This window comes from Fringilla coelebs (assembly GCF_963513975.1).
Source record: "Fringilla coelebs genome assembly, chromosome: 8".
In the NCBI taxonomy this organism is placed as follows: domain Eukaryota; kingdom Metazoa; phylum Chordata; class Aves; order Passeriformes; family Fringillidae; genus Fringilla; species Fringilla coelebs.
Window position 1 is genome coordinate 4,689,710 of NC_140066.1, and position 20,744 is coordinate 4,710,453.

The window sequence follows — 20,744 nt, forward strand, 5'->3', positions numbered from 1 at the left end:
GATTAATCAAGTGACAGAGCTCTCAATTAACCCTTGCTTTGCCAATTACAGCTTCTGCTTTGTTCCTGCTGGAGGCAGGGGAGCTTGGTGAGCCTCAGAGTGTTTCTGTTTTCTCTGAGCAGGATCTGCTGAGCTGACAGAGGGGATGACTCCTCTCAGCAGCACTGCCAGGCTCCTACCCCAAAATGATCAAAGCCACACGGTTATTTCAGATACCTTCGCGTCTGAGAAGATTTAGCACTTTTATTTCTTGGCACAGTTCTAAACCTTCCCTGAAAAGACACTTCAGAGTAAATAAAATTAAAAAAAAAAAAAGAAAGCAAAGCTAATTTAGCAGGCCTGACAAAGCTGGTACAAAAGATGACACAGCTGTGAACTGACTTGAAAAATCCCTTTAAAAGCAAAATGTGCGCGGCGGAATTTGGAATATTTACTAGGATGGGCCAGTCCCTTCTGTGTGACAACTCCTCATGGGTCAGGTTTATTTTAATTTTTTTTGGGCTTTCTTGATAAGGCAAGAACTCCCCATCCATTTCTTAATCAGCCCTGATGACTGCAAGGTGGTTCCCAGTGCAGGGAGCTGTTCATCCCTGGGTCGTTTGGATTTTGGCAAAATCACAGAACCACAAGGTGGTTTGGGCTGGGAAGGGTCTTAAAGACCATCCAGGAGTGGCAGAACCTTGGAGGATTAAATCAGAATTTCAATCAGAATTTCAATCAGAATTTCAATCAGAATTCCAACCCCCATCACTGACTGGGTTAAAGGAGAGGTTTCTCTTTTTTTCCAGCATGAACCTGGAGTTGGAGAACTTTCAGCCTGAAGTGAAATTCTCACCACCTGAGGGACTGAGTTTTATTTATTTATTTATTTTATTTTTGCTTTTACAATAGCTGCTGTTCAGTGAAATGCCTGTGCCAAGATACTGCCAGGAGCACTTATCTGTCCTCAGCAGCAAACAAAAAGTGGAGGCGGAAGAGTGAAATTAAAATTAAAAAAAAAAAATTTATATATATTGTTCAGTCAAGAGAGATTAATAGTGGAGCACACAAGCCACACTTCCTTGTGGGTTATATCAGTTCTTTGTGTTTTTGTACAGTCTAAAAATGGCTTTCCTTGCCTTTTTTTTTTTTTTTAAATCCAGTGTTTTTAATGCAGAGGGCTGCAGAGCACGGGCACAGGGTGAGGTTCTTGCTGGAGGAGTTAATCTGGGTGTGTGTTCCCCCCATAATTCTGCATTTTCTCTTTGTTTTCCAGCAGGGCAGGAAGCCCAGCAGTGCTGCACAGGTGTGGTTCTGTGTACAGGTGGGCAGCCCTGAATTTCACTGGGTTTTGTGCTCCAAAACATCTCAGGGCAGTTTGCACTGTGAGTGGTGTGCATGCATTGCAGGGCACCTAAAGCATCTCCTAAAATAAAATAATAAAATCTAAAATAATAATCTAAAATATCTAATAATAATATCTAAAATCTAATTAATGAGTTGTAAATCTTTCATGCTGAACAAAAACCAAAACTGCCAGCTAGGAAATGTCTTTTTTGTGGGGGCCAGTCCTTAATTTCCCTTTAAATACTCTGAATATTTCACCAGATGAATTGCACTGGAATGGAAACCTGACTTGTCATCACTAAAGTTATTTTAAAAAAAAATAAAAATTAGGAATCCTGGTGATTCAGACACTTCTAATGAGGGCTCCTGTCTCTGGTTCTATTTTTGGGAGGCATTTTGGCTGGCTGGAAGTGAGTGTGCACAGTTACCATTCTCATGCCAGCTCACCCCTGGCCCTGGGGTGGATGTCAGCACTTTTACTCAGGCTGCAGGTCTGAGTCACCAATTGTTTGAGGATCAGAAATCTTCTGCAGGGTTAATTTTTTTTTTGTTTAGGTTTTTTTTTTAAATTTTTAAAATTTTTTTTTTCTTTTTAAAAATTTTTTCTGTGTTTTTTTTTTCTTTTTTTTGTTTGGTTGTTTTTTTGGTTTTTTAAAATTTTTTTCCCCAGTTTATTCAGGACTCCTACTGCCCAAGCACCCCAAAGCATCTTCTGCCAAGTTTCCTCTGATTTTAATCAGCATTGTGTTATTTTTCATAATTTAGGGGGGAATAACAAGGGCAAATCCTGTCTGCTCTTTGCTAAATTTTATTCTGCCAATCCCAATTTATGGAGCATGCTAGAAATGATATTTTTCAAAACTCTGTGTTTTGATTTGGGAACTATTATTACTTTTTTGTTTGAAGAGCATCAGATTTATTCATGCAGCCTTTAAATAAAGGCCTGCTGGGGCAAGTAATGAGAACTTTGAGCTGCCTCACTGTTCCCTCCATCAGGTGTGCACAACTTGATATTGGCTTGAAAGCAACTTCATTTTCAGTTGTATTTGTATTGATAATAAACAAATAAATAAATAAAAATAAAAATTAAAATTAAAAAAATAATAATATCATTATCAGTATTATAATTATTATCATTATCATTATTATAATTATTATCATTATCATCATTATCACATTTAATTAATAAATTAGTGGAAAATTAAAATAATATAATTATATTAATGTTGAATATAACATAATACAATATATATTATATAACACTCCAATATATAATATATAGTATATATTATATATTATATATTATATATATATATATATAATATTATATATTATATATATTATATATAATATAACATACAACTATATATTAAATATATAATATATATGAATATTGAGTATGTAATAACATAGAACATGTATTATATAATATTATAATATAAATTACATATTATATATTGAATATATAACTACATATATGTATAATATAACTTATAACTATATATTGAATATATAATATATATGAATTATGAATATTTGTAATAGTAATTATAATTAATAGTTATTGATAATATTAATTAATAGTATAATTGAAAATTATCAGGGTTTTAGATTAGAATTTATAATAATTGATTATAGGTATTTATAATAATAATAAATTAGTATTTATCCTTAAAATGATCATAATAATATATTCAAATTATTATTATTAACATTATATTAATTAATTATTCTTTGAATTGTTAAAACTAAAAAATAAAAATTAATAAATAAAATAATAATAATAAATATGAATATATATTTAATATAAAATAAATAAGTATAAAAATAAAATAGATATATATATTATAATATATGTGAATATTGAATATTGAATAAATTATAATATATAATATGGGATATAGAATTATATAATATATATTTCTATGTTATATATAGTATATATAATCATAATATGGAGTATAGAATTATATAAGAGTGGTGAACTCTGTGGGACAGAGGGACAAAATGAGCCCTGGAATCCCCCTCCAGGGCCTTTCCCAAAATCCTCCAATTTATCCAAAAAAACCCCCCCAAAAAACCAAAAAATAGAACCCAACCCCAAAAGTACATATAAAATATATATTAAAATATAGAAGACATAAAAATATATCAATAAAAATATATATTATATAGAAAACATATTAAAAATAGATCTAATATATCTATATATCTATATCTTTATCTATCTATCTATCTATATCTATCTATCTATCTATCTATATCTATCTATATCTATCCATATCTATCTATACAACTATATGAATATCTAAATACATAATTTATAATTATATATTTTACATATGATAAAATCTCTATCTGTATTTATATATAAATGTATAAATAGAAAATACGTAAATAAAACAAATATATAAATAAATAAAATAAATATAAATGAATATAACATCAATACATTTAAAATAAACATAGAAATATAGACATAGAAATAAATTTTTATATATATTAAAAATATTTTTTAAAATAGATATAAAATTTATTTATTTATTTATTTATTTATTTATTTATTTATTTATTTATTTCCCTTCCCAGTCAGGCTTCCAGGAAGCTTGGGGCAGCAGGATCCCTGGCTGGGCTGAGTCCCAGGTGCAAATAACCCAAATTCTCTGTGACTTTCTCATTTCCATGCTCCTTTCCCTCACTTGCCAAACTGGATTTTATTTAAAATGGGACTTAAACAGGTGCCTTTGCTCTGCTCTGTTTTCAGGAAGTTTTTTTTTGGAAAACTCTGGGATTTCTTATTCATCATGAGCCCAGCTCACAGCCTTAAATCCAGCCATGTTTATTGTTTTGTGCTGCTTTTTGTTGGTCTGGCTGGGAGTTTTGCTCTTTATGTGAATTTAGTTCTTTCCTGTTCCTTCTAGAGGAGCCTGAGATTTGGAATTATCATTTTCTTAATCTAGGCTGTGAAATGTCCTATTAAAATGTTCATTAATGTTTCTTTTTTGGAGCCTCGCTGGATAAACACAAATGTTTTATTTTGTCTGGTTTTTGCAAGTGGCTTTGGTCATTTCACCATTCCTGCAGTTCCAGTCAAATTTCTTTCTCATTACAGAATTCTTCTCAAGGAAACACACGAGACCTTCTTTTGTCTGTTGATTGTGTGGAAAATTGGAGAGAGAATAGGACACTAAAAAAAAAAAAAAGGCATTCTTGCATTCTTGGGCCAGGTAGATTTATTATTTGTATTTATCATAAAAACCTAACCAAACTTTTTGAGTGGTCTGATATTTATATGTATATAATTGTGGGGCAGGCAGAGGAGCCACTTGGCCACCTCCACAAAAATTCAAAGTGATGGGAAGGAAGTTGGGAGCAGTTATTAAATAACAAGGTTATTTTTTAATTTCTGTTCCCATTTTACACACCAGAATCCATCAGTGGGACAGGGAGATCTGGTGTGTTCTTGAATATATGATGTCACCAAAGCTAATGTGGATAAATATGTATTTCACTGCCAGGCTTTGACCATTCCAAAGAAGTGGAATTACTGCATTTTCTCAGTAAATCTTAATTGTTTGATCCTTGTGCTGTGCCTCTTGCTGTGTCATCTGATGAATGCCATGAATTAAATATAGTACATTCATTTCAACCACCCACAAATAGTCCTTCCTCCCTATCTCAGCCCAGCCAGCTTTAAAAATAAGTGCTGTGTGCTTTTATTTACCACATCCTGCACCGCATGACACTTCCAAGGATGGAACCGGGGGGGAGCACGCTGCAGCGCTGTTCCATGCTTGGAAATCAGATCACAGATTAGAAAGCCCAGAGGGACCACTCTGACCAGATAAAACAGTGCCCTGGAGGCCACAGGGCTGCCTAAATTTGGGCCAGTCTAGAAAGAAACTTCCAGTCTTGGCACGAGCACTTCCAGTGATGGATGAGCCAGAGGATGCTCGGCACATCAGAGTGGGGATCGCTCTGGTTTGGGATTTTTCAGCTTTTTGGGAAGGGCAGGAGTTCTTCCCTTCCTTGCCTTTGGTGGATTTATCTCTCCCTTTAAGCCTGGGTTTAGGTGGCCAGCAGGCCTGGCAGTGAAAAGTGCTCCAGTGGATGTTTGCTTCCCAGATTTCTGCAATCCCCCTGGGATTGAGCTGTTCCTTGGCCTCCTCTGCGTGGGCTGGACAGAGCTCTCAGCCCGTGAGCTTTTCCTCTGCAGCAGCACTGCTTCCCAAAACTCCTCCTGTGTCCTCCCCAGGGCTCCTTGCACTGCCTGCCTCTTCCTGGGCAAACCTGGATTGCAAATCCTGCAAGGTGTTGTTGCTGTGCCTGCTTTTCCTCTGGTGTTATACTGTCCTGATGGTTTTCTGGGGGGGAAACCAAGAAGCTGGTCTTCTTCTGACAAAAATGAATTGGGAATGTGATCATTTGAGGGAATTAAGGGGAGGCTGTGCCTGTGATGTTCCCTGGAAATAAAAACACAAAGAAAACACAATCTATTTGAAGAGCCTCCATCCTCTTTCTCACAGCATTCCTCAAACCTGGAGGCAGCTTTCCTCCCTCCTCCCCTGCCCTTGTTTTGTTTTGTTTTTAATCCAGAGTCACCTTCAATTCTGACCATGTCTGGAAAGTTAAACATGAAAAAAAAAAAGAATTTAAAACCATTAAAAATGGGATATTTTCTGTGCCAGTGAGAGGAGTTGGAGGACATGAAGCAATCAGGAGGCAAACACGCTCAGTGACACTGAGGATGTGGCTGGGATCCCTGGCTGGCCCTGCAGGATCTTCCCTTCCCACAGTTTCCCCAGGGACAGGCAAGTTCTTCTGCAATGAACATAAATGACTGGGAAAGAAAGAATCCTGTTAGCCTGGGGGTGAGGAAATGTGGGATTAAACCCAGGCTCTGTGCTCTGGGAACATTCCTGCTGGGGATAGGTGCCCCCAATGTGCTCTGCACACAGATTCTGAATTTCTGGGGTACTGAGATGGCTTTTACATTTACCAAACTCTCTGTCTTGACCCATTTTACCAGCATATAACAAATTATTGCCATAATGCATCATTTCCCCCCCCTTTTTTCCTCCCATAATAAACAGGTGATTCTCTGATTTCCTTGGGGTAAAACTTGGGCTCTGAAGCCGTGGGCAAAACTGACTTGGGTGAGGCCAGGATATTTTATATTAATGAAAATCATGAAATATTTCTGACATATTGGGATCTGAATTCTTCATGATCTCTTTGAGCCCAAGCTGAATTAAACCTCAGACCTTCCAGCCTGGTTTAAAATCCCTTTTTACCTTTTCAGCCAGCGGTGATCCCGTGGTGCAGCAGGAGGTGTGTGCACCTTGGAGCTCCCACCAGCTGCTGTTCCAGGGATCCCATTCCCAGGAAAAAGGAAGGGTGGGATGGGAAGAAAACCCCCCCATGGCCAGGCCTGGTGAGCTCTGCAGAGCCCATTTGTTGTGGAAGGAGTTCTGCTGTTGTGGCGCCTCCTTTAATTAAGGCTCTGACAGTATTTCCATAATAAACCATATTTTAAAGGGGTTTATTACTCAACTGTAAAATCTGCTGCAGGCTGGGACTTGGACTAGGAAAGCTTCATTCTTTAAGTGTTTTCTGAACTTGAAAAGCTATTTTTTTTTAAAGTATGACTGCAAAGAAATCTTTCTTTGATCATATAGATGAAATCTTTATTTATAGAGTTTGCAGTGCTATAAACTGTTGGTGTTGACTGCATTGCTTGGGGTATTTTTAACCATGAAATATCCATGATGGTCATTCTGTAATTGGATGTAATTTGAATGCTGATGTGTCTTATTGTGATGAAAAAGTAAAAAGCCCCACTTAGGGCTGGGGCTTTAGTGCTTGATGGATTTCAAAGAGCAGAGGAGAGAATTCCTGCCTGTTCATAACCTTCCTGTAAATCCCAGCAAGTGTAGGAAGGGACAGTGTGCTAATGCCAAGCAAAACTGCAACTTCTCCACGTGTTTAGGATGCACTTGTCCTGCTGTGCTCTGTTTTCAGCCAGAGTCAGAATAACATCTTTTAATGAGGGAAGTGCATGATTTTTGGAAAGAATTTTTTTTCAGATGACTGGACAGGTTTCCCTTGTTTTGTTGTTCATTTTTTTGTTTGTTTGTTTTTTTTTGTCTGTTTTTTTTTCTAGTTGGTCAGGTGAGAAAATCCCTGCAGTGTCCTGCAGAAAGGACTGAGCTGTAATTGATTTTCCCTTCTGAGCTGGTTCTTCAGAGATTTCTGTAGAATTCTCTGAGACACAACAAGGTTTTCCTGGTGTTTTTATTCCTCCAGAAGAAGTTTCCTCCTTTGGGTTGGCTATTTAAGTTGAAGAGCTCTGCTGTTACTTACTGTGAATGTGATAACATTTAGCTGCTTATTCTGGATTATATTTAGACATACACAACTTGATCCAGGGAAGAGACCTAATACCCTGGAAGCCTGGACCACTCACTTAATGGGTTTCTGTTGCCTTTGTGACAATCCTGAGTTCCACAGAATGAAGGGATTTGTTGAAAAGAAGCAGTTTCCAATCCTGGTTATAGAGACTGGGGCTGCAAGAGGTTTTTGTCAGAGAGCTTTGATTGTATCATGTAACTATTCAAAACTGGAAATACTGTTTTTGCAGCTATCATGATAGTATTTTTCATGTGGTTACAGTGGTATCAGTTTGATTCTGCAGCATCTGGGGGATTTGGTTTTGGTTTGTTTTGTTTGGGTTTTTTTTTTTTAATCCAGAGTTAAAGAGTCACCTTAAATTCTGTGCTGCTTTGACCATGCCTGGAAAATTAAATATTGTATTTTCTGTGCTAGTGAGAGGAGATGAAGGGAAGGAAAAAGTCAGAAGGCAAAGATGCTCAATGCTCCCAGTGCTTCCAGTGCTCCCAGTGTCCCCAGTGCTCCTGGTGCTTCCAGTGTCCCCAGTGCTTCCAGTGCTCCCAGTGTCCCCAGTGCTCCCAGTGTCCCCAGTGCTCCCAGTGTTCCCAGTGCTCTGAATGCTCCCAGTGCTCCCAGTGCTCCTGGTGCTTCCAGTGCTCCTGGTGCTTCCAGTGTCCCCAGTGCTCCCAGTGCTCCCAGTGCTCTGAATGCTCCCAGTTCCCCAATGCTCTCAAAGTTCCCAGTGCTTCCAGTGCTCCCGGTGCTCCCAGTCCATCCCAGTCCATCCCAGTCCATCCCAGTCCATCCCAGTCCATCCCAGTCCATCCCAGTCCATCCCAGTGCTCCCAGTGCTCCCAATGCTCCCAGTCCATCCCAGTCCATCCCAGTCCATTCCCCAGTGCTCCCAGTGCTCCCAGTCCATCCCAGTCCATCCCAGTCCATCCCAGTCCATCCCAGTGCTCCCAGTGCTCCCAATGCTCCCAGTCCATCCCAGTCCATCCCAGTCCATCCCAGTCCATCCCAGTGCACCTAGTGCTCCCAGTGCTCCCAGTGCTCCCAAAGTTCCCAATAATCCCAGTGCTCCCAGTGTCCCCAGTGTTTCCAGTGTCCCCAGTGCTTCCAGTGCTCCCGGTGCTCCTGGTGCTCCCAGTCCATCCCAGTCCATCCCAGTGCTCCCAGTGCTCCCAGTCCATCCCAGTCCATCCCAGTGCTCCCAATGCTCCCAGTGCTCCCAGTCCATCCCAGTGCTCCCAATGCTCCCAGTGCTCCCAGTGCTCCCAATGCTCCCAGTCCATCCCAGTGCACCTAGTGCTCCCAGTGCTCCCAAAGTTCCCAATAATCCCAGTGCTCCCAGTGTCCCCAGTGCTTCCAGTGTCCCCAGTGCTTCCAGTGCTCCCAGTGCTCCCGGTGCTCCTGGTGCTCCCAGTCCATCCCAGTGCTTCCAGTGCTCCCAGTGCTCCCAGTCCATCCCAATGCTCCCAGTCCATCCCAGTGCTCCCAGTACTCCCAATACTCCCAGTGCTCCCAGTGCTCCCAATTCTCCCAGTGCTCCCATCAGGGCTGTGATGTGTCTGTATGATATTATATATATTGTATTTCTGCATCATTATATATTATATATATACATCAGGGATGGATCTCTGTGTTTCCTGGTCGTGCTGCAGGAAAACCAGAATTGCTGACAGGGAGGTAGCCCAGGTGTCACTGGGCTACCTTAGACACTGGGAAGTTGTTTTTTGGGTCCTGGCTCCCATCCAGGCTGGGGAAGGAGAGAGGTTGCTCCCCCCAAGCCTGCAGGGTAAAGAACTACTTCCTATATCTAATCTAAACCTAATATCCAAACCTAATTTTAACCTTCCCTTCTTCTTGGAGGGTTTGCAGAAACCTTCCAAGATGGAACACCTGGCAGCCAACCACCTGCTTTTGAAAACTTTCCTTTCCAGTTGTTGCCTCTTGAAGTGTTTTTCTGGGGCTGGCTGATCCTCTTAGAGGTGGGAATTCTCTGTCTAGAGAAGTGCTGAGCCTCCTTAACTATCCCATCTCCCAGACATCTTTTTTTCCCCCAGCTCCTTTTTAAGGTCAGAATTTGTCATTTCAGCAATTTAGGCTCTCCTCCTCCTTGCTGCTCCAGCTTGCAGCATGGCAGGTACAGATCCTACACTCTGGCAGGCTTTGTGCCCCCCATGAGCAACTTTCCATTGCCATTTACTTAATTGTTTGTGCACTTTTAAACCTCTTCCCCACCTCTGCAGGAACCCACTGAAAATACCCACTGGCAGCTCCTCACCCATTTCACAGGGTCAGGGAATCACAGGGTGGTTTGGCTTGGAAGGGACCTTAAAAATCATCCCACCCCAACCCCCTGCCATGGGGCAGGGACACCTTCCACCTTGCTTGCTCCAAGCCCTGTTTGACCTGGCCCTGAACATTTCTGGTTGTATTTTGAGTGTATTTTAGCATCTCTCAGCTCCTGGAGGGCCTGAATCATTTTTCAGGTTGGGTTGTGTGTTGTCTCAGCCTTTTCTGAAAAGGTGGAATGAGCTCTGAGCTGGCTTGGGGCTGCTGGTGGTGCTGAGCATTCAGTTACAGAATACAACAACTTTTTAAGTTATTGTAGGGCCTTTAAGCTATTCTGCTTTTGGTGGAGAGATCTGTTATGGTTCAGAAGAGTAAATAAAACCCACAGAGCACATCTGGGAGGAGAACAGCAGCTCTCTGGATTGCTCCTTTGCAGCAGTGGCAGTGGAAATCTTTAAAGAGACTTTCAGACATTCAGCACTGTCCAAGGCAACTGGAACTCTTAAACCAAGTCACCCAAAATAAAACTCCCTGCCAGTTCAGCAAGAGGAGCCATCCCATTGTTCCCTCTGAGCTCAGGGAGACAGAACATCTGGCATGGGAATGCACAGAAGGGTCTGTTCATCTCAGCTGTGATGTGAGCCTTCCTCCTGGGCTGCCTCTCTCTGGAAACCTCCTTTAATTTGGCTTTCCCTTCATTCATCTTTCTTTTTTTTTTTGGAAAACTGTTCCCTAAAAGTTTGAAACTTTTCCTTGAACTTTTTTTGTTTGTAACTCTGTTGCCTCTACTGTATTTTCTGTTGTCTTTTCCTCCTGTCTTGTTGCCTTGCATTTCATGTTATTTTTCTTCTGCACAAACTGCCTTGGTTTTCTCATCTGCCCTTTTGCTTCTTTCCTTTTTGCTCCTTTATCCAGTCCCAGTTTTTTCCCCTTTTCCCTCCTGCCTATCCCTTTGTATCCACTTCAGATTCTTCTTCTGCTGGAACACAGCAGAAATTATGTTTTTCCCCTCTCCCTTGCCCTTTTAGTTACTGAAATATGCACATAAGAATTCAAATGGGCTTCTAAAAATAGCAGGAGGATAAAACTGTTTGTTTCAGCTTTTCAGTCTTTGCTTTATTAGAACTTCTGGCAGGAAAGGCCCAGAAAGTCTAGAACTAATTCAGCTGCAGGGAACAAAAAAAGAAAAAAAGTAAAAAAGGCAGCAAAATAAAACCTAGAAAGAAATATCACCACAACTTATTTGATTAAAAACCACCCTGAATAAAACAAAGAGAGTCATGTAATGGATGAGAATTTCTTCCTGCAGGAAATGTCTGTCCAGGCTGGCACTTGTGAAGCCCTGGCATTTTCCATTGTCCAAAAGCTTCTTCTTCCCCAGCAAGAGGATTTGCTTTGTAAGACTGCTTAGGTAATTCTCAGATGAAAGTAAATTTATTATTATTATTATTATTATTATTATTATTATTATTATTATTATTATTATTATTATTATTATTATTATTATTACTATCATCCTGTCCACAATATTATGATTGTTAAACTTTAAATTCCATCCAAATTTGGATCTGTAGATGTTTGGGAGGGGATTATAAAGATCCCCAGCCCTGTGATGCTCCAGTGTTATGTAGCTTTGTCTCAGGATGAGGATTCCTGAAATTGTGTGTCCCAGATTCTCCTGGACTAATTATTACAGTGCAGAAACCTCCTAAAAATAAACTTTCTCATTAGCTGCTAGGTTTTATAACAACTTTGCTCTCCAGAAAAGTTGTGTTTTCCTCTTGAAAGAATAAACTTTATGGCTTAATTCCTTCCCCATAACCCCCTGAAGTAAAAGTGTTTGGGGTGAATTAAAGGCTGAGACAGGGAGTTTTTGGATGTGATTAGGCAAAAGATGATCATCCAAAAGCTTCTAGTGCCAAATTTTGTTGTATTTTCCTCTTGATACAACTTTGCACAGGCAGAGTTTTGGTGAACCTGCTGCACCTCCCTCCTGCTGGTGTCACAGGTGTTGACAAACCAAGCTCAGTTCTCCCGGCTGTGTCCTAGCAAGATGAGGATTCACCCTCTGAAATCACTGGCATGCCTTTGGAAGCTTGAAAGCCTCACTGGGAGTTTAAATTACATTTAAATGGATTCAGTGTTTCAGCTCGTGATGAGATTTCTCCCAACAGCAGAAAATCACAGACTTCCTCCAAATATAATTTAGGGTTTGTTTTTTTTTTTTATATTGCAAATATTTGTGTGTGATTTGTCATGAATTTTCTAGCATGGTGGTGCCTTTTATATTAAGACTGCCTTCAAACCCCTTTTCTCTTTGGGATTTGTTCTCTATTTCATTTTTTTTTTCCCCTTATTTGCTTTCATGCTGCTCTGTGCTTTCCTGTGGTGGAAGCAGGATAGATTGGGTAGCTGATAAGGTGTTTCCTGTCAGGAATCACCTCCATAAGGGGATCATTCTTTGCAGATTTAATAAAAAAAAGCCATACTAAATTATTAAATTCTGGGTTTTGTTTGTACCATCATGGCTTGCATCTCTTGGAGGTGCCCAACTTACTTCAAGGTATTAAATTTACCAATCAGGTTTTTATTCAAGCACAGCACGTTATAAACCATCAAACACCTTTCTGATGCATCTCTCTGAAGAGACCATAAATGTCCTACTGTTCTCTGGCATAACCAAAAAAAACCATTCAAGACTTGTCTTACTCCTAATTTGTTAATTTTTTTTTTGTCTAAATCCAAAGGGAGCTGGCTAAATAACAGGAATCTGAAGAGGAAGATCTAAGATTTGCCCCAATAATTCCAGATATTGCAAAATCCCCATCAGTATGCACTGGGGCTCTGCTCAGGAGAGGGTGGAAATGATCAGAGCTGGTAGAGGACCCATCTGAGGATGGTAAAATACAGAGGCAACTTGAGGCCAAACCCCTGGAAGGAGGAGAAGGAGCCTGGAAGCGTTTAAGCTAAATTTGTGTGACAGATAGAAGCTGACAGTCATTAATAATATCAAAAAAGGGAGGCTGCTGATGATGAATTGAGAAAACAAAGCTGAGAATGAGCAGCAGGATAGACATCCAGAAATTCCCTGCAGATGTGCAAGGTCATTTAGTTCCCCAGCAGGCTCTGGGTTAGGAGTGTGGAGCTCTCTCCCTGCCCTGGAAAGGCTGCTTGGAGTGACTCAGAACATTTCCAAAAACAGAGGTAATACTGAAACTTACTAGTCTGGCCTGAATGGGGTGAAAAAAAATCCCCTGAGAGTCACCCCAAGGGGGTTCTTTTCCAAGTTGAATGCAATCTCTTTGACTTTTTATGTGCACAGCTCTGCCCTGTGCTCCTTCCTTCTGCATCCTCCTGGTAATGAACCAGATGCACTTTAAAAAAGAGAAGAAAATATGTTAATATCTCCTCTTAAGTGGAAATTTCCAGAGGCCAGCTGAATCCTTCCTCAATAATTAATGCCTGAAAGCATTTTCCTCCAGTTCTTATTTAAATGGAAATAGCTTTGGTGTCTGATATTGAGGAGCTGCCTGGTATTGCTTTTTACAGGGCTTGATGTGAGCTGGGCACCAGGGAAGGGTTTCCAGGAGTTCTGCCTTCACTGGGACCTGCTGGGAGAATCCCAGTTGCTGTGTCCCAGCCCTGCAGCCCATCACAAACATCAGGCTGATCTAATTCAACTTATTTATGTGTTTCTTCTGCCTGAGTCACAGCACGGAGCAATAATCCAACCCCTTGCTTCGTTGCCCTGAAAAGCTTTTAATGCTATTTCAGCAACTGGTGGAATATTTAAAGGCAATAAATCCTCCTGGCTTTATTATTCAGCTCAATGCTGTGTGTACAGTAGGTGAAGGAGTTATTTGCTAAATGTTTTATGATGGTGATTATGTAAGTAATGAGCTTTTACGTTTTGGCACCAGAGAGTACCAGAACTGTGTGTAGTACTTTGTAACTTGATGTAGGAAGGAAGCTTAATTTGCAAATTAATCCAGTTTCATCTTCCTGCTGTGCCCTGTCATTACAGAGGACTTAGAGGAGCTTCCTTCCTACATCAAGTTACAGAGTAACTTCTGCAAATTAATTTGCAGATTAATCCAGGGGAAATGTGACAATGAGCTTTATTTTTTATAGCCAGGCTTTTCCAAGTCTCTTACCTCAAAGGTAAGATCTTACATCTATGTAGAGATCCCTGAATAAATCAGATTTTCTCAAAGATGTCTTTGGTTTCTGTCAACATCAGTGCCAGCTACAGGAATTAGTTGGCTCTGTGAGAATAACAAAAGTAAAAATGTGGTTTTGTATGGAAGCTGGATTTGCAGTCCTGCTAATCTGCCATCTGTATCATCTACACCTCCCTCTAAGTGCTTGCAAAGCAGGAACTGGAGTGTACACATGCATTTCATTTTTTATTTGGGCACTATTGACTGATTTCTCAGGGTTCTTTCTAAGTGAATCTAATTTCCAGGCATGCCCAAAATCTCCTGGAAAATTCTGGGCTTCTTAATTCCTTGCTGGAAGGAGTTCCTCTGTCCTGGGGGCTGCACAGCCTAACAAAACTGGAAATGTGGGCATTTTGAACCATGACAGGGCTGGCTTCCCTTCCCCAGGCAGGTTGTGCTGGAACCACAGGAAGGGTTTGGGTGGTGAGAAACACTCAGTTATTGTCCTCTCCTTTAGTTCTGCCTGCTTATAAATGTCAAATCCTGTTCTTCCCAGGGTGGAAGCTTAGCAGAGGTTCACATTTTCAACTGTCATTAATTTTGGATCTGAACCATGGGTTGAGAGTCAGCCTCTGCCCTCCCAGCTCAGCCCTCCCAATAACCAGGCTGAAAAATTGTTTTGTTTTTCCTGAATACAAACACAGTGAGATGTGAATGTGATGTCAGCATGTGCATTGAACCCACCTGAGAGGGAGCACGCTGGCTGAAGAGAGCAGTGTGGAGCTGTAATGCAGGGTGAAAATATGGAGTTGGGGATGAAGGATAGTGGTTTGCCAAATTTAAAAACTGAATTGTTAAAAGTAACAAAAAATATTATTGCTTTGGAGATCAGAGCAAAAAAAAGTATGAGGTGAGCATTGAAATGTTTGTTTGTCAAAGATGCCACGGAGCTTCTTCCCTGGTTCCTCATCCCTCCTCTTTTCTTTTTTATTTTTTTAATATTTTTTTTTGCCCTTCCTGGGCTCTCAGCCCCTGTGCCAACTTTGCCCCCTGTTCTAGGAAAGGTGCAGTTCCATGTCCCTGTTGGTTCAAAACTTGAACCCGTGTGGCTGTGCAGGAGATGACTGGAAATGTTTCTTGTGAAAATGCAAGGGTTTAGTGAGATACTGAGTGAGACACTGAGGACAAGGAGCAATGGCCATAAACTTAAACACAGCAAGTTCCACCTCAACAGGAGGCAGAACTTTTTCCCATGAGGGTGGCAGAGCTGCCCAGGGAGGGTTGGAGTGTCCCTCTCTGGATTCATCCCAAGCCCACCTGGAAGTGCTGCTGTGTCACCTGCCCCAGGTGACCCTGTCTTGGCTGGGGGTTGGACTGGATCATCTCCAGAGGTCCCTCCAACTCCAACTCTCCTGTGATTCTGTGAATTCCTAATCATCTCATGGACAGTTATCCAAGCTTGGTTCCAAAAATCAGGAACTTCATAAAAAACTTTGTTCTGTTGCCTTTTTCTCCCCCGGCATCTCTTTTCCTCTTCATCATCTACATTTCTAAATGAGCCTTTCCTTCGTGTGCCACAGGCTTGAGATAATGAAGCTCTGTGCCCAGTGGCTGCTGTGATTTGAAGTAATTATTTAGGTCCTTGAAGTAATTATTTAGGTCCTTGTTGTTGCACACACACACACACAGAGGCGAGCAGGGAAGAATATCACAATAACTGCATGTAGTGACCGTTTCAGTGCAGACACAGCCATGGCTGCCTTTAACTGTTACTCTGCCTTTTTAAAAACAAAAAAATACCAAAACAACCCAACCAACTTCTGAGCTGTTTGATAAGGAAGCTGGATTAAAACTGGAGCCTTTCTCATAACCTCTGCTCCCTCCCACGCAGAGCAGCAGCGGGAACGGGTTGGACAGCGTGGTGGCACGGGGCCAGTGGCATGGCCACTGCTGACCTGCAGGGCCTGTCCTTTGTCCCCAGGCAGCTGGAGAGCTCAGGGCAGCAGCTCCTGCCTCTGGAGAGCAGTGGGAGAGGTCCCTGCTGGGGAAGGAGAGGTGCCCATCCAAGGAGGCTTTGGTGTGCCGAGGTCGTGATAACGCGCCAGCCTAAGCCACCTCCTGAGCGGAGCTGTGACAACAAACTGTCCCTGTAGATGTCACCTGAGCTGCCCATTCTGCTGGGTGAATCTCTGGAGATACCTCAGCTTGATACCTGAGCTGAAAATATCTTTGTAGCCGTTTAACCACAGTTTCCTTTTCAGCTTTCAGAGCAGTGGTGGTCACTGGGCACTCACAGATGCCCTGGCACCAGCAGAGTCTGGGTGATGTGTGGGGATTTGCTGCAAGTAAAATCTTAAGCAAAGCAGGCTGAGGAAGCCACAAAACCTTTTGAGGCATAGAGGCAGTGGTGGGGTTATTGAGGGCATGGCTGTGAGAGAGGCAGGTGGTCACTGAAGTCAAGTGGGAGAAGAAATGAAGAAGGTGGGGGAAGCTGCAGGGTGGCTGGGCAGTGACAAAGTCACAAAGCTCAAGCCAGGCTCTGACGCTATTCCCATCAGGCTGGATGGGGCTTGGAGCAGCCTGGCACAGTGGGATGATTTTTAAGGTCCCTTCCAACCCAAACCAGCCTGTGATTCCGTGATGTTGCAGCCTCCTCCTGCACTTTCTGGCAGCAAGAGTAAAAAGGCCAGGGTGAAACCTTGATCACCCCAGTCAGTTCCTGGCTGTTGGAGCAGCTGGGTTTATTTTTGCCTCCCTGGCTCCCTCCTGTATGGCACGGTGCCCGTGCTCCCAGCCTGCCAGCTCCAGCCTTGGCTCTCCTCTGTCCTGCTGGCCCCGATGGCATCTCTGGGTCCTCTCCTTCCCACAACACGAGTGAGGCACAGAGGTGACATTAAAGCCCTGGAACAGCAGATAAAAGGGCCCTGGCTGTATTTATTGAGTGTTACAGATAAGTAATCCACTCTGCTGTCAGTGTCTGCAGAAACAGCAAATAAAGTATACATGGCCCGTGCTTTGATGTGATGAAATCTCCAGAGGACACTCACTTCAGTGGCGCTCACAGTGCAGCTGGAGCTGAGTCTTGCAGTGGAAAATACAAGATTTTCATGTCTTCATGCGCTGCTTTAAAAATATCACCATGGCTGTATGCTGGGCAGTTCTGTGTTCTGAAAGCTGGGGTTGTTTTGTTGTGTTTTGGTTTTTTTTTTTTTTCCAAAATGTTATTAAAATCATCTTAACCGTTTTTGTTGGAAGGGGAAAAATTAATAGTTATTTTGTGGTTTCGTATCCAGCGTTAAAACAACAGTCTGGTTTTCATTTAAACCAATGAAAGTATGGAAATTCAAAATGAAGGTTCACTCCATGTCCTTAGATCAACTTGTTGGCCTTGCTGAAATGCATAATGGATGGAGCAGGGGAAAAACCTCAATCCTACAACTCTTAGCTTTGGTTTTGCACATAGCTCAGCTTTTTTTTTGCTGCTGGATTTCAAATTTGACGTCACTTTCTTGCCTGTCTTCTCAAGCTATAAAAACTTCCTCCATTTGCTAAATGTGCAGCTGCTTAGAACCCAGTGAACCACAGACTTTTTTTGAAGAACCTAAGCAGTAGTGAAGGAAATTACTTGGCAAGCACACATCAGTAATTGAATTAACGCACTCTCAAATTTTGGGGTGTAAATCTGACTGTTGGGCATGATGGGTTTTAGTCAGTTCTGGTTTATGGTGTGGTCAGAAAGAGACCAGAGGTGCAGCTGGGGCACAGGAAACCCCAGCCAGCCCCAGGGGAGCAGCCCTGGGATGGGGTGCTGGAGCTAGATGGGATGTTAAAACTTTACATTTGTTGTTTATAGGACTTTCCTGTTCTTTTGGAGCACAGCAAGGATGTGCAGTGCAGGGTGGTTATTTGTGGTGGCTGTAAGAAGGTGGTGATGGACATCTGGGAGCCCAGCTGGGCACAACTCCGTCCTGAGAGGGGACAGGGGGTGGCTTCTGTGTGGGATCTGTCCCCTGGGCTGGGTTTATGCGTTCAGCAGCAGCTCTGTGCCCTGGCTGGGCTCCTGTGGTCTGCCAGGAGGAGCTGGGACAAGCCCCAGGGAAATCTCTGCTGCTGCTGCTTGGAGGAGAGCCCTGGGATGTTCCTGGGTGCTGGCAGGTTAAGCTCACAGGAACTCAGGCCAGGGTGGGTTTCTGGTGGAATCTGCCTTGTGATCCTCTGGCGTGCTGGGCATTAGGTCAGGCTAATGGGAGAGACCCACCAGGAGCCTCTCAGCTGGGAGAGCTGGCAGCATTAAAACAACAGTCTGGTTTTCATTTAAACCAATGAAAGTATGGAAATTCAAAATGAAGGTTCTCTCCATGAGTTTGGTCAGCCTGACCCATTGTGGGGTGAGCTGCTCCTTTCTCCATATACAACATCAGCTGAGCTGTTGTCTCTGTGTGTGCTGCTCCAGCTCACAGAAGCCTTGGACATCCATCCAGTCACAGGAAGAGAGACATGGGACTGAACTCCACAATTAGCCAAGCTGGTGGATTTCCCTGTGGCATGAAATTAAATAGTATTTGAATGCTCACCGTGGGGCTAATGCTACTTTGTGCAGTTTTTTATGAAGATTAGGAAATTGCAGCAAAAAGCAGATCTTGGTGTAATTAGAAGATAGAAGAGTTAATCATAGGAAAGAATTAGGATTCATACTTGCTCTGAAATTTTTTGAACTGCTTTAAAATTCCTTCAGCTGAAGAAGCTGAACTTCACTCTGATCCTTTTGTAGGCTGAAGCGTGGTTTTCTTCATTCATTTGAATTGCAGCACAGAAGTCACAGGGCTGTGCTCCCCAGAGGTTCAAGAGGCTCTGAGTTCATTTTGTTGATATGTGAAGTCATTTTTGTGCTTGTCGAGCCATACGACCATTTACTTGATGTCCTTGAGGCGACCCACGCATTTTATTGCTATTTATTCACCCTTTGAGACAAGATTTGAAACAAAAAGTCACCAAAATCATCCAAGTTTCAAGTTAGAAGGGAGAGCTGGGAGATGAACCCCCAGCAGCTGGGGGAGGGTTGTGTGTGAAGGACACACTCCACATAATACACCATTAAAACTTCATGAAGAGGCGTCCCAGAAAAAAAAAAAACCAAAACACTACAAAGCACTAGGCTTAATATTAAATTCTTAGTTTTAGCAGTCTGGTCATTTTCAGGAAGGAATAATCAGCTTAACCACAGCATTCCCATATTTAATGTTCTGAGCGGAGAGGGATTGTCCGATTTCCTTTTCCCTTTAATTTTTTTTTTCCCTCCTCTTTTCACAGTAATTAATGAAAGTCAAAAGCAGCAACTGGAATCTGTGAGCTACTCATCCCGCTACGCCCTGGGACTGTTTTATGAGGCTGGCACAGGGATTGGTGTCCCCTGGGCCGCTCGGTACATCGCCGATAATCCCTGCGTGCGCTTCATCTCCATCGATAACAAGAAGCGCAATATAGGTCAGTGCTCCCATTATTCCCCTTAAACAGGGCCACAATGGAGGGTGCAGAGCATGAGAAATGCTGTTTAATTGAGTGTTGCTGTTCTGAACAGAGCGAGTGTTTAACTCCAGCGTTTAACTGGCGGACGGCGTTTCGCGTCGCGTTTGGTCTGTAATGAAGCGCACAATGAGAGCGGGCCGGCCCTCGGAAAATCAGCCCCCAGCACATGGTTTATGTTACTGCCTTTATGAGACCAGTGTCAGGGGATTGGAGCCATCAAAATGTTGCTGTTCCAAGAAGGAGTTGGGGTTCCTTTGTTTAAACACCGATCCGTGCGCTCGCCGGTTTGTCTCCCGTCACCCGTTACTCTGCAGCTCCCGCTCTTTCCTCAAGGCTTGGAAGCAAGAATGACTTGGGTAATTGGAGCTGCTCAGCCCAGTTCAGAGTCAGCCAGGCTGCTTTTGTGACCAGGGAGAGTCCCTGAAATGGCTGCATGTGCTGGGTAGGGCTTGGAGAATACCCCCCAAGACAGACCCTTCTCCTGTCTTTGTGGAGGATGGCAGCTGAGGAAGCGTGTGTTTTATTTATTGAATGTGTTTCACCTGCCAGGAGTGGGGTGGCATAGGATAGCTCAAGAAAAAACACTTGCAGACCAATCAGAGTCACAGAATCCAGCATGGTTTGGCTTGGGAGGGACCTTAAGGACCCCAAGTTCCACCCCCTGCCATGGGCAGGGACACCTTCCACCTGTCCAGCCTGGCCTTGGGGGCTGCCAGGGATCCAGGGGCAGCCACAGCTGCTCTGGGCACAATTCCTTCCCAATGTCCCATCCAGCCCTGTCCTTTGGCACTGGAAAGCCATTCCCTGTGCCCTGTCCCTCCATCCCCTGTCCCCAGTCCCTCTCCAGCTTTTCTGGAGCCCCTTTAGGCCCTGGAAGGGGCTCTAAGATCTCTCCCAGCTCTTCTTCCTTGTAGGAGAGATTCTCCATCCCTCTGTGCAAGCAGAAATTTGTTGTTTGCCCTAAGAATTCAGCCTGTTGATCTGACAAAAGAGAAGAATGGCCAAAATAAGGATGTAGCCACCCTGATGTGCTTTCTCCAGCAG

At 42.6% G+C, this 20,744-nt stretch overlaps 1 protein-coding gene across 3 annotated transcripts in view; it reads left to right on the plus strand.

Moving 5' to 3' along the window:
- The window catches only part of RNLS (renalase, FAD dependent amine oxidase), a 44,239-nt gene that overhangs the window by 16,175 nt on the left and 7,320 nt on the right, over nucleotides 1-20,744 (plus strand). For 2 of the 3 annotated variants that reach the window (XM_084210001.1, XM_084210002.1), the window contains one exon: nucleotides 19,485-19,658. The exons of the other annotated variant lie outside the window; for it this stretch is intronic. In XM_084210001.1, the coding sequence (XP_084066127.1) occupies nucleotides 19,485-19,658 (174 nt within the window). The remainder of the gene's footprint in view (nucleotides 1-19,484; nucleotides 19,659-20,744) is intronic. 3 annotated transcript variants of the gene reach the window in all.